General features: G+C 55.7%; 1 protein-coding gene across 20 annotated transcripts in view; it reads right to left on the bottom strand.

The window, feature by feature from the left end:
• The window catches only part of RREB1 (ras responsive element binding protein 1), a 179,414-nt gene that overhangs the window by 66,058 nt on the left and 100,320 nt on the right, over window positions 1-13,036 (bottom strand). For 13 of the 20 annotated variants that reach the window (XM_089334484.1, XM_070074444.2, XM_089334483.1 and 10 more), the window contains 4 exons: window positions 9,451-9,554; window positions 5,719-5,840; window positions 4,973-5,185; window positions 565-654 (listed from right to left, as the gene is read on the bottom strand). In XM_089334484.1, the coding sequence (XP_089190610.1) occupies window positions 565-654; window positions 4,973-5,143 (261 nt within the window). In that variant the 5' untranslated portion in view covers window positions 5,144-5,185; window positions 5,719-5,840; window positions 9,451-9,554. Of the gene's footprint in view, window positions 1-564; window positions 655-4,972; window positions 5,186-5,718; window positions 5,841-6,107; window positions 6,212-9,450; window positions 9,555-9,998; window positions 10,159-13,036 lie in introns of those variants that run through there. The other 7 variants (XM_089334480.1, XM_089334482.1, XM_089334478.1 and 4 more) reach the window with 2 other exon arrangements.

A 13,036-nucleotide genomic window follows, 5' to 3' on the forward strand; every position in this document is an offset into this window, starting at 1 on the left:
CAGGTCTGATGACTCAGGCCTGCTGGCGGAGAAGAGGGAACTGAAACCTGCACCCAGCAGAGGGTTTTGGCCCGTGACACATGGGAAGAAGGGACGCTTCCATCCAAGTTCAAGCTCCCGCGGGTACTGAGGAGTATGCTGCGATCTTAATAGCCGGGGTTCTGTGCTCACGCACCATCAATCAGCCTCCGCAGGAGAGGGCGAAGGACACATCTTACAACAGAGAAGGCCAGAAGCACTCCCTGCTGCAGGACCTGCGTGTACAGCAGAGTAAAGGGGAGGACACCTACAATCTCACGTGTTGCAAGGAGACTCAGTTCCCACTGGCGAGCCACACACCACGTAGTCTTCCGCTTGCACAGGTGAGCAGGGAACTAGACGCTTGCTGCATTCTGTATTGACCATGATTATGCCCACACCGCTCCCTGGGATCATTAAGCTACCCAGTGTGGGTCGGCGCAGCCACAGTTCACCTGCCGGAACCCTCTGTGAAGGCAGGGTTCTTTCACACACACACACACACACACACACACACACACACACACACACACAGGCAGCACCAACCTGACGGATGTGCATAGTCAACTGATGCTGAGTAGTGCAAATCTTCTCACACAGGGGGCAGTTATAGGAAGACTTCTCCTCTTTCGTTTCCTGAAAAGAGATGAAAAGGGAAGATGAACTTCAGATCACAGGAATCAACTGTCTTCTATTTCTTGACCAGCCCCGAGTCTTAGACAGCTGAGAGCCCCAGTCTATGGCCATGCAGGTTTGACACTGGGCAAGACGCCCTCCTGTCTACCTCAGCTTCCTCGTGGGCAAGATGCGAAACGTCACAGCACCTACCAAATCGTGCTGTGATGCAGGCTGAGTTAACCAACACAGGTAAGAGCACCGGCTCAGTGTGCAGTAAGTGCTCAATAAACGGTGTTCTGCCCGTGCAGGAACCACCAACTTCGTCACTGCAGATCAAGCCACGGCTTAGCCAGGACGGAACACATCTGTCCCCAGGTCCACCTCGGGCTCGGGGGACTACTTTCTACAGCGTCTTGAGGTCCCAGGAACACAGGAGAGGTAAGGACGTTCCTGGGAGCCCTCGGTGCCTGGCATGAGCACAGCAGGGCTGCTTAGCTCATGGCCAGCACCTGCTACACCCTGCTCATAAGCCAGGGTGAGACAGCAGAGGTGGGCGGGGCTTGGGGTAAAGATGCCCACGTCCCACGCGGAGCACCTGGGCTCAACTCCTGACTCTAACCCCCAACTCCAGCTTCCTACCATGAGGATGCTCAGGGACTAGCATCAGCGGGTTTTCAAACATGAGCAGACCCCCTGGGGAGCCTTTGGAATCGTACACGCCTAGTCTGGATTCTACAAGGCTTTTCAGAATAATAGGGGGAGGGGGAGGGCTAGAGAGTGTGAACCCCAGAAATCTGTGTCTCATGAGCTCCCCAGAAGACGCTGTCATTCACAGGCACCCAGGTTTGGGGACGGCAAGGTCCCGAGTTCCTGGAGCTCTCGCGCAAGTCCCAGGCCCAAGAAGCCAGAGAGTGGTTGCAGAAGATGCCTGGGCTCCCACCTGGGAGCCCCCGGGGGCCGGGGAGGGCCAGGGAGGGCCGGGAACCCTGGCCACAGACGTCTTTCAACAGAACTGACTTTACGAGCACTTGCGCTCATTCACACGAGTTTCTGTTCCTGGCAAGTAACAGCAATTATTGAGCACTTACTATGTGCTAAATTCTGTGTATTTAGATAGGTCAAGGTTTTCCCCGCTGCCACGGTTACGGATCCCGTTTTCTGGACAAAGAAACCAGGTTCCAGCCAGGCAAGAAACCTGCCCCAAATCAGAGAACCATTCAGTAGCAGACTCAGGATTAAAACTCCAGCCAGGTGCCCAGGAGCCCAATAACCTAAACCACGATGCTATATAAAGTTCAACCCAAAAAAAGGATTCAACCCCAAGGCACAGAAAGGAAACACACTTGTGGTTGCTCATGAGAGATGATGAAAATAAAAATCACCCTGAAGACCATAAAAACAAATGGCACCATAAGCCAGATGGGTGGAGTGAACACAGGATGATGTCTGCTTTGTAGCTGCCTCGTCTCTCCGCTCTCTCCTCTGTGGGACTGGCTCTCAGAAGCAGGCAGGCCACACAGCTGCTTACTCTCGAGTTTTCAAAAATGAAGAAAGTGAATTCTAATGAGGTGCAACACTCCAAAGACAGTTGGGGGAAAAAAAAGATCCCTACACACTGCGAATCCTCAGAAGGGTAAAGGGTGTGTGTGTGTGGGGGGGGGGGGGTCACGTGGCCCAGGCCCAGTTCTACAACCACAGGCAGGAAAGGGCGGCCAAGGACCTGCACTGCGGGAAACAAAGCAGCAGCAACGTCGGGGCACAGTAGTAACAGGGACGTCCCACGGCCGGCCGGCCGGACAAGGTAAAACCAAGAAATCCAACCCCTGGACACTTCTGTTCAATTGTAAATTAGCAATGATAAATATTTTTTAAAAATTTGTTTTTTAAGGCCAGACTCCCTCGTACGTTATAAATACAGGTTACGAAATCAAGTCCACAAACGGCCTGCCTCTTGATGAGAGACTTGTTTTCAAGAAGGCACAGTGAGTTCACCTGGAAGTACACGCAAGACCCTGTGGCCGCTGGGGGTAGGGGCCTTGGCACTGGCGTTGGAGTGGATCCTGGACGGACAGGCACACCTGTGCTGAGGCTGGCCACAGGGCTTTGGGAACCGCACCACAGCGCAGGTGCACAAAACCCCAGGTGCTCTGGGAACAGGACTGCCCCCTGAGCAAAGACACCCCTCCTGGCCCCTCATCAGTAGGGCTGGAAGGGGCCCCGTGGAATCGTGAACCGGTCACTGCGGCCGTGCTGGTGGAAGGAGCAGGCTTCCTGGGCTGATACAGTTGGCAGCTAATGTGATAACTAGCCATTCCACAATAAAGCGATCCGGCAGCCCTGGCTGATCTGTCCTGGACTCTGTACTCTCTGACGGGCTTTGCCCAGGCCCTCGCAGTGCCTCCCTGTCCGCTCACAGGTGAGGGGGCCCCGACCTGCCCTGCGCTGTCCTAGACGATGCAGGCATCTACCAGGCTTCCTTGGGCTCGGAGCTCCCGATCCCTGCGGCAGGAGTGGATGAGACGAGGCCCAGGCACACCTGCCCACCTGCTCCCTCACCCTGCAGAAGTGACCTCCACCCAGCAGGCAGGGACAGGAGGGGCTGCGGGCAGCCTGCACGGTCCCCAGCCACCATCTCTGATCAACCGGGAAGGGGCCGGGGCCTGGACTGGAGCCAACCCTCTGCTATGTAAGGGAGAGCTTTCTTCCCTTCCGCTCATTCCCGGCAGAGAAGGGCGAGGAGGACCCTTCTCGTGGGTCTCACTCGGCCTGGCCGTATCAGCACCTGGCACGGGGGCCGGCTGAGGTCGGAGCTGGGCAGACAGCAGGGAAGGGGGATGGATGGGGTGGATGGGGGGGATGGAGGGATGGGCGGTGGACAGTGACGCGAGAGCGGAAGTACACCTTTTCTTCCCACAGCTAGTGCTCCATCTCGACTCGGGCCACAGCCGCAGAGGCTGAGCGTGTTCTTGGACACCCACAGGAAGAGGCAGGCAGAGAGAGGGAAGAGAGAAAGAGAGAGAAAGGTATCAGTGCTCCAGCGCCAAGACCCCTCCGGGCTCCGCAAGACCTCAGCCTTGAGCAAGACGTGCACTCCTGCATGGCCGGCACCCCTTGTCCCGGAGGGCGAGCTGTATCAGAAGGCTTCGTTAAGGATGGAAGAACTGGTAGAAAACCATCACCGATGTGTCCAGGCAATTCAGTCCAGGCGCAGTCTCAGTTTACCAGTAACAGATATGGTTACTTCACAAAAGCCCAACAGGACTGCTCTCTGGTCCAGCCCTCCCTGGGACCTGGACAAGCCCAGAAGTCCACTCCCCACCACGGGCTTGAGATAACCCCATTCAATCCGGTACACCAGAAATGACACACGAGGAAGTCAACTCGTACCCTGCAGATCCGGAAGAAACAGCAATCACTCGCCTCCGCCTCCCGCCTCAACCTGCCCGTGCCGCCTCGAGAGAGGAGCAGCTTTTCCACAGCGCCTCATCGGCCACTGCTGACAAGTTCCATCAGCGTCTGCCCTTCCTCCCAACCTTTGCCCACCGCCAACTCTCTCCCACGTCCCCCTGGTCCCAGGCTCACTGGACATTCCAGATGACTAACCAGCATCTTAAGTGGAATAATCCAGCGCTAAATTCCATGTGTTTTCAAGGGCGGAAAACTGAGTGGCTGTCCCAGCTCAAGCAGTTCTTACTGGCTACCTAATTTGAAGATAATAAAAATAAACAAGGGGCCGGCACTGTGGCACAATGGGTTAACGCCCTGGCCTGAAGTGCCGGCATCCCATATGGGCACCGGTTCCCCAGCTGCTCCACTTCCTGTCCAGCTCTCTGCTATGGCCCAGGAAAGCAGTAGAAGATGGCCCAACTCCTTGGGCCCCTGCACCCGCGTGGGAGACCCGGAATAAGCTCCTGGCTCCGGATCGGCACAGCTCCAGCCGTTGCGGCCACCTAAGAAGTGAACCATCGGATGGACGACCTGCCTCTCTCTCTCTCTCCCTCTGCCTCTCCTCTCTCTGTGTAACTCTGACTTTCAAATAAAGAAATAAATCTTGAAAAATAAAATAAATAAGTAACCAAGGAGGTGGCATTGAAAACCCAGGCCACCAGCCGTGTGAATAGGAAACAAACCACACCACGGCACAGGCATCAGGAGTCTGCCAGGGACCAAGAATAAGGGTGCTCTCTCCGACGCTTCTGCTGCCACAAAGTACATCTCCATGGAAGGGACTGACCCGGCTCAGAGACCTCCCCCCCGAGAAGTGACATGGGCCTCGGGTGTGGCCCAGACCTTCACTGAACCCACAGACGTCACCGCCCCGCACACGGATGCCTACCTGGTTCCTTCTGCCGATCCGATTTGGTCCCGGAGGCTTTGCAGGGGACTTGACGCCCTGGGGGCTGGCGCCATTCTCGGCGACTTTCCCTACGCTCATCACCGCTGACATCATGGTGTTGATGGAAGACAGATCTGAACCTTCCAGGCCAACAGGCGACCTCGACGTCATTGGGACAGGGGATTAAGCTTCTAAGAAGCCTCTGCCATAGAACTGAAAACCGGAAACCGTGGTTGTGATCCCATGGTCGTTCAGGCTTCGGTCTCAGCCAGGTGCTGGCCAGGCCTACTCTAACTCTCTCCTTCCCCAGGGCAAGCCCACGTTTCATATCCGGACCTATCTAAGCGTTCATCTAAATCAAGGCACACCAAAGGCTCATCACGGACCCTGCTTCCTTTCTGCGGGTCTGTGTTGTCTGAAGTCAGGGTCTCTGCCCTCCCTAACTTTGCAAGGGGGCTGCCATGGAGCCAGCAGCTTCCTAACAACCTGTGCACAGGTGCTGCGACCTCGACGCTCCAGATCTAAAAGCCAACACAAGCGATGCAGGCTGTGTGTAGCCACTGGTGCAGCACAGCGCTCTCAACGTGGCATCCATGCTTTCTAAGAGGCCAAAGCCAGCGCTGTCAGAATGACAACCACGTTTCAAAGTGACAAAAGACCAAAACCTGGCTCCTTAACATGTCGAAGTAGGTAAGAGACCTACGCCCCCAGGAAATGGAGAGAAACCCACCCCCACGGCCGGTTACCTCCATTTTCCGCCCCGACTGACACACTAGGAAATGCTCCCTGCTATAGCTATCGTCCGGTGGAACAGGAAATGAGTATGCGCCTGCTTCTTTTCGCTTCTCTTCGTATTCACTCGTTGACGCTGCAAGGGAGACAAGGGTAAAAGATTCAGCCCGCGTCTTTTATTTAGAGAGGAGAACACCAACACGTTTGCCGTGACCTCAGCTCTGATCAGGGAAATGCACGGAGCGCCAGCGAGAGGCGACGTGTCACTAAGAAATGCTCCCAGGCCTCCCCTCCGGTTCTGCCACGGCCACCCCCACAGCCCAGGGTGTGCGGACTCCACACTGGCTTCCCTACTGCGTCCCCGTGCCCCACAAGGACTCTCAGAGCCTGCCCCTGGGCCCACCTCATTTGCTACCCAGAAAGTGATCCAAGACACTCAGTAGAGGCCAGGCAGTGTGAGGTGGGACTGGCAGGGACACGCGTCAGCACGCCCTCCCCCAGGGCTGCTCCGAAACTCCTCCCACGCCCCTCAGCAACCTGAAATCACTGACTGCTGAGCCTCTGCCCCAGGTGCAGCTGGAGTCCATCCAGCATGGCCGCCGCCTGCACCCAGAGGTGACGTCTAGCCCGTAAGTCTCACGGCACAGCTGACGTCCTGACACTTACAACAAAAACACCCAGAAATTGGACAGTCACCAAATTCCTGGAAATCCCCACCCCTTCCTGGAAAACCCCACCCAAAGCACCCCACTCCTCTTCCGGTGCCTCCAGTTCACCGACAAGGATGAGCCGGGACCTTGTGGCGTGCCACCCACTCTCAGGTGAATCCAACTCTCTTCTAGCCTTTACCCGCGTCTCGGCTTCCAATTCTGTGCACTGCAGACAAGAGCCTGGGTCCCACAGCACACAGCCCATCCGGGAGGAGTGTGCAGCCCACTCCCCGCCCTGCCAGCCACACGGCCTGAATATCCCATCATGTACATGGCACACAGCTGCTAACGGACCGCCAATAGACCCCACCAGCCTACACAGCCGCCTAAGACATCTCGGCTCTAGAGAGGAGGCTTAGAAATGACGAGAAACAGCATGACTCCTTGTGGTTTCCTCCTGTAGCTTCTGAGACGGGATCTAGGATAGGACAAGCAGCGGCACCCAGGGCTGGCCCAGGCGCGCACGTCCACCAGCACAGCGGGGGGGGCCAGGAGACAGGGACGTACTGCCCAGCTCAGGGGTCCCGGGCTGAAATCCCACCAGGAGGCCCAAAGACAATCTTTTCTTTTTTTTAATCAAGAGACAAAAAAGATTGTGCCTTCCTTGCTGCTCTGTACGGTTTCAATGTGTCCTCCAGAAAGCCAGGTGCTGCAAACTCAATCCCCAAATTGGTAGTTTATGGTGTTTGGGGGCAGGCCCTCGGGGGGTCCTCAGGAGTAAATGAGGTGACAAGGAGGGACCCCACTACGGCCTTAGAGGTCACCCAGGAGCCCAGCTGCCAGGGCCACGCCCCTGAACTTCAGAGCCTCTGTTATTTGTACATTACATGGCCTGGGTTTTCAGACACACAGAAAGCGGGGTGGGCCGTCCGTGCACAGACATCCCGAGGATAGTTTCCCCCAGGCCAGGTACAGCGACGCTGCAGGAGCCAGCCTGTCTACCCCAGCCATCCCGTAAGGGGAGGAAATCCAAACCTGTCTTCCCTGAAGCTCCCCCATGGCAGCAGCCCACTCGAATCGTTATTAGAGATGTTCCGGAACCTCCCGTTTCCAGCTGTCGTTGGAAGTTAATCTGGGGGGCCGGTGTTGTGGCATAGTGGACTAAGCGGCTGCCTCCCATATGGGCACCGGTTCAATACCCAGCTGCTCCTCTTCCGATCTAGCTCCCTGCTAGTGCACCAGGGAAAGCAGTGGAAGGAGACCTAGAAGAAGCTCTGAGCTCTTGGCTTTGGTCTAGTCCAGCCTTGGCCATTGTGGCCATTTGAGGAATGAACTAGCGGATGGAAGAGGTCTCTCTGTCTTCGCCCCCCCCCCCCCCGTAACTCTGCCTTTCAAATAAATAAAAATTTTTTTTTAATTTAAAAAGAGTTTATTTGAATGGTTTCTCTTTAGGGGAAAAAAATGGAGTCTTAAGTGCATTTATTCAAATGTGTATATACACCCTAATTTTTTGTCACTAACAAGATATCACACAGTTCCGTGCAATTATGAATTTGATTTACAAATGGATATGTTCAGCACTTTTACGTCTATCTCCCCCATAACTCCAACAGAAAATGTTAAAAACAGAAAATGATAACAACTGACTAGGGCTTACCCTCACTGTAATCATGTCAGTACAGAGAAAATACACCTTGCTAACAGTCTAAGGGTTTGGACGATGGTCTTGCTTTCGTCTTACATGTAGGAAGGAAAAATACGACAGCATTCACTCAAATGTAACAGCAGACGAGAGCAAACACTTTTGGGACTAAACATAAAATCATAAGTTACAAAAAATATCTCCTAATTGTATTTTTGAGTAAAGAATAAAAGTAGGAAGGAGGGAAATATTCAATAGGCAAACTGACAAAAAATATATTAAAGAGAGCCCCATGGTTGGAAAGAATTTTTTTCACTGTCATTTTGATACGGAAGACACATTCTTGCAAACTAAGTGGCTTAAATATAGAAGGCAGAGCATGGCTACCCAACACCGGGCCGCCAGCTGCCAGCTTATCCCACTTGAGAAAATGCCACGCAGGGCTCTTTCCCATTTTGTCTGGACAGGAAGACAAATCTGCTAAATTTATTTCCTCCTTGGGGATAAAGTGAGACGCCACCCACTGATAACGCCTCGCTCACCTACGAGTACTTCCTTTGACTATTTTCAATGTTGGTAGATAGCTGTGTTTCCCAAGAGGGATGCTTGTGCCTGCTCTAAAGGCACAATTCATGGGACTCCCTGAGAAGCGTCTTGGAGCTGACGCCGAGGAGCTGGGACGGGACTGCCCCGCCTGCTCTCGGGTTCTGCCGTCGGGACCACGGAGCGGGCAGGAGGCAAAGACGCAGCTGTGCGACACGAGGCGGCTCACTGCCCACCCGAACATTAAGGCTCACCTGTGCTCATCTAGCCACAGGCAAGCGGCCGCAGGTCGGTCGCGTTGGCCTACCGCAGGGTCTGCACCCCGACCCCACTGGGACAGGCAGCCCAGGGAAGAAGCCTCAGCTTTCTGAAGCTGGGTCCCAGGGAACGAGAGGTCATTTCACAGCGGAACAGAGTACTTTTTTCCTCACGGGTACTCAGTCCCAGGATTGTCATTCTGTCCTGGGCACTGCGTCCTCTGCACCACACTACCCCACGAGCTGTTAGGTGAGCAGATACACAGATGCAGGTATGTGTCCTGAGCCCGGGCCTAGCACCGTCCTCTCCAGTTGGCTTGAGAGAGGCCTGGGAACACACAGGCCACAGATACGATGGACACAACCAAGTGCTCCACTGTTTACCCCACCCCCACCCCATCAGTCTGGACTTGGAGGCAAGGGAGACGTAGCTTCCCGTGGGACAAACCCTTTCTGAGACTCCCCAGCTCACACCGGGGCCCCGGGATGAGGAAGTCGAGGGTGGCGGTGGGGACCTCCACACCACTGTGCACCCAGGCCGCAGGAGGAGTGGGGAAGGCAGAGGAGAATTCCGGGGGGACGCGGGGGAAGGGCTCGGCAAGACTCAACATTCGTTGTTGTTGTGATTCCAGCAAAGCCCAGAGTTGAACCGACCTGTTCTCTCGGTCTTATCAAACTGCCCTCCTTAGTGCGGGGGCCAAATGTGCGCAGGGTCACACCTCAAAGCTACCACCGCTGGAGCAGAGAATTGCAGCAACCTACAAAAAAACACAAGAATTGGAGACGTCAAAAGGTGGTGAAGATGGAAGATGATCCCATCTCTAATCTCCTCCAGTTAACTCCACCAGGAGTCACAGAATGCGATTACAAGCCAGCTGCTGGCACCGTGGCATACAGCACCCAGAGCTGCCCCAACACAGAGGCCGAGCGGGTGCGGGTGGGGCCGAACACGCCCTGCACAGACAGAACCCCTCCTCCTCCCCGACTCTCCAACCCCGCCAGCGTCGAGGGCAGCGTCGAGGGCAGCACAGCGTGGGAAGCGATGGCTGACCACCAACACCCCAGGGTGGATGGGAAGAATCAGACAGCACCCAGTGCTCGTGGCACCCGAGGGGGGAGTGACACGTAGGACAGGTCGTCCCATTCTCTCCCCAGGGAGGGGACGCATCCCTACCACGCGTCACGCAGGACCAAACGCGCACCTTCTCCTTTCTGCTGGGAGGTGCAGAGGACACCTGAAAGGGCAGCTGCCCGCGCGTGCTCCGAGGGCCTCCAAGTCCTGGGTGGCCCCTCTCCGAGCCGCAGCAATCGGCCGCGTCCTCCCTGGGTCTCAAGCCCAGCATCTCTGAGCTGCGCCCAAGGCTGCAAAACCAGAAGATTTCGCTGGAACAACCTCCTCCCGCTCGGCCCCAAGACAGCCACCTGTCCAGAAACAACTGCTTGGCGTACTTTCTCCCTTGGGCTGCCCCGCGGGCAGGTAGGACCCCCCTCGTGGGTCAGCCAGGGCTGGGATAACTCCAACTCCCTTGTACTGGAAACAGCTCCTCAACAGTTTCTCCAGCACCCGCTCAACCCCTCGCCACCACGCAGCTTCAACTCTCTATCCTGTCTTGGTGCCTTTCTCCTCTGAAGAGTTCCCAGGTCTTTAAAGCTACAGAAAAACGCCCCCACTTTACCCCAACATCTGCCTTTGGCAAGCCAGCTGGGCACGGCACGGTGAGAACCCTCGCTTACTTGACATGTGACCCACACTGCTGATCTGTGAATCACATCAACTCTATTAAGATCTGTAGGAAGTTCTCAGCAGTGGACAAACAAAACATCCTTTCAGCCCATCCCCACACATCTAAGCCTTCAGGATACCCACTGTAAATCAAGCACTTAAAAAAAAAAAAAAAAAAAAAAAAGGAAAGTTTAGGGGCCGGTGCTTGTGGTGTTGCGGGTAAAGCCACCGCCTGTGACACCAGCATCCCATCTGTGCACCAGTTCATGTCCCAGCTGCCCCACTTCCAATCCAGCTGTTAATGCCCTGGGAAAGCAGCAGTGGGTGGCCCAGGTGCTTGGGACCCTGCACCCATGTGGGATCTGGAAGAAGCTTCTCGCTCCTGCTTCAGCCTGGCCTGGCCCTGGCCATGGGGGCCATTTAGGGAGTGAACCAGCAGATGGGAGATTCTTTCTCTCCCCCCACTCCATCCTTCTCTCCGTAGCTATGCCTTTCAAATAAATAAATAAATCTTAAAAATAACTATGCCCGTCCATTCCCCATTAAAACTTGAACCTGCTTCCTCCATTTAATTAAAAAATTCTATTTCTTAAAAAAGTTTTACTTTATTTGAGAGGCAAAATGAGAGAGAAGGAAAAAACAGAGAAAGACAGATCTTCCATCTGCTGGTTTACTCCCCAAATGGCCACAAGGGCCAGGGTTGGGCCAGAGCCAAGAACCCCATCTGGATCTCCCACGTTGATGGCAGGGACCCTAGCACTCAGTCCATCTTCTGCTGCTTTCCCAGAAGCATCAGCAGGGATTTGAACAGGAAGCAGAGCAGCCGGGCTGCAAACCGGAGGCTGCATTCCCACTGGGGATGCTGGTACCTCACGTGGCGGCTTAACCCACTGCACAACAATGACAGCCCCTAAAACACTTTAAAAAAGGTGGTAGGTGTTTTGGCATGCTACTTTTAATGCTGCCTGGGACACCCACATCCCATACTGCAATGCCTGGGTTCAAGTCCCTCTGTGCCCGATTCCAGCTTCCTGCTGATGTAGCAGGCACTGGCACAAGCGGTTGGGTCCCTGTCACCCACATGGGAGACTTGATGAAACTGGCCCAGCGCTGTCTATTGCAGGAGTGAACCAGCAGAGGGAAGCTCTCTCTCTGACTTCCAAATAAAACGAATATTAGTAAATTTAAAAGCCACCAAGCAGTTTCCCTCAAACACACAGGGCACCACAGTGAAGGAAGAGAGGGTCATTTTAGAGGAAGAGAGACCTGACCTTGAGTGACCTGTCCATCCTGTGACCCCTGATGTAGGTCACACTTGAATACTGAGAGCACCTAATGGCCAAGCCAGCCGGGTCAGAAAGGTCACTCCCCCACTCGCTGTGGGTTCCACACAGAACTGGGGGAGTGGAAAAGCACTAAAGAGTTCCGGGAAGAAGCGCCAGGAAGCCCCTCACTGCCATCACTACCCAACCTGACCTACCCGACCTGATGCGCTCCAGGTGGCTCCTGTAGGTGAAATGCAGGCTTGGGTGGGTGGGTTTCCAGATTTGCATTCCCCCAGGCTTCCTGCTAAGCCCTGCAGAGGGCAGAGGTCCCTCTGGGGGAAGGCGGGGCGGGGAGCCCAGCCCCCAGCCCCTGAGGAGATAAGGGACAATGCTATGCAAAGCCAGGGAGAGAAGATTAAGGAGGCTGTCTCTAGGTCCAGCAAGATAGCAACCCGGAGATGGGAGATAAAGGGAAGACAGTTTAGAAGCCAAGGGCTGCATCCCAGCTTCTGAACACCCTAGGGGGATGAAAGCGAAATCTAAACTCTGTCCTCGGGATGTGGGGTGCAGTGAGGAGGAAGAGGGGGAGGATGGCCAGGCCCTGTGGGTTGCACAGCAGCTGACACAGGGCCGCAGCACTGAGCCTCCGTGCAGCTGCAAACGCCTGCCATGTCGCTCCCTGGAGCAGCCTGGCCAACCGGTCAGGCCAACCTAGGACAGTCCAAGACAGCCCAGGAGGAATTCAGACACTCACACGGCCCTGAGCTCCCAGGGAGCCGGGAAGGCAGCAGAGACAAGGACCCGCTGAGTCATGGCTGGGCTGCACCACACCAGACCGGCGATGCGCCACGGCCATGCCTGCTCAGCCCCGGCAAGACGGTCCCTGCTAACCAGGGCGGCCTCGTGCGTGCTCAGAGGGCGCAGGCAGCTAGGACAGTGGCTCCAAGCGCCAGGAAGTGGATGTGTTTCTTGGCTTGGGGTGCAGCCTGTGCCTTGGGTAGGGCGGCAACCCCAGCAAGTCACCCGCCCCACCCTGCCTCTGACTGGCATGGGCTCTGGGAGAGCTCAGGCGCAGAGCCGCACGTCGTGGGCACCCGAGCAGGCCCCACACGCGAGGACACAGGACGCAGGCCCCAAGCGTGGGGGGGGGGGGGCTGGGGGCACGCCAGAAGGTGACGAGGATTCCCCACCCACCCTGTGAGGCCAACCTGCATGCAGGCCTCCTCTCTGGTTGTCATGGGCGCTGCAAACC

Source organism: Oryctolagus cuniculus, chromosome 5 (genome assembly GCF_051225735.1).
Source record: "Oryctolagus cuniculus isolate XC-2025 breed Fujian yellow rabbit chromosome 5, ASM5122573v1, whole genome shotgun sequence".
NCBI lineage: Eukaryota > Metazoa > Chordata > Mammalia > Lagomorpha > Leporidae > Oryctolagus > Oryctolagus cuniculus.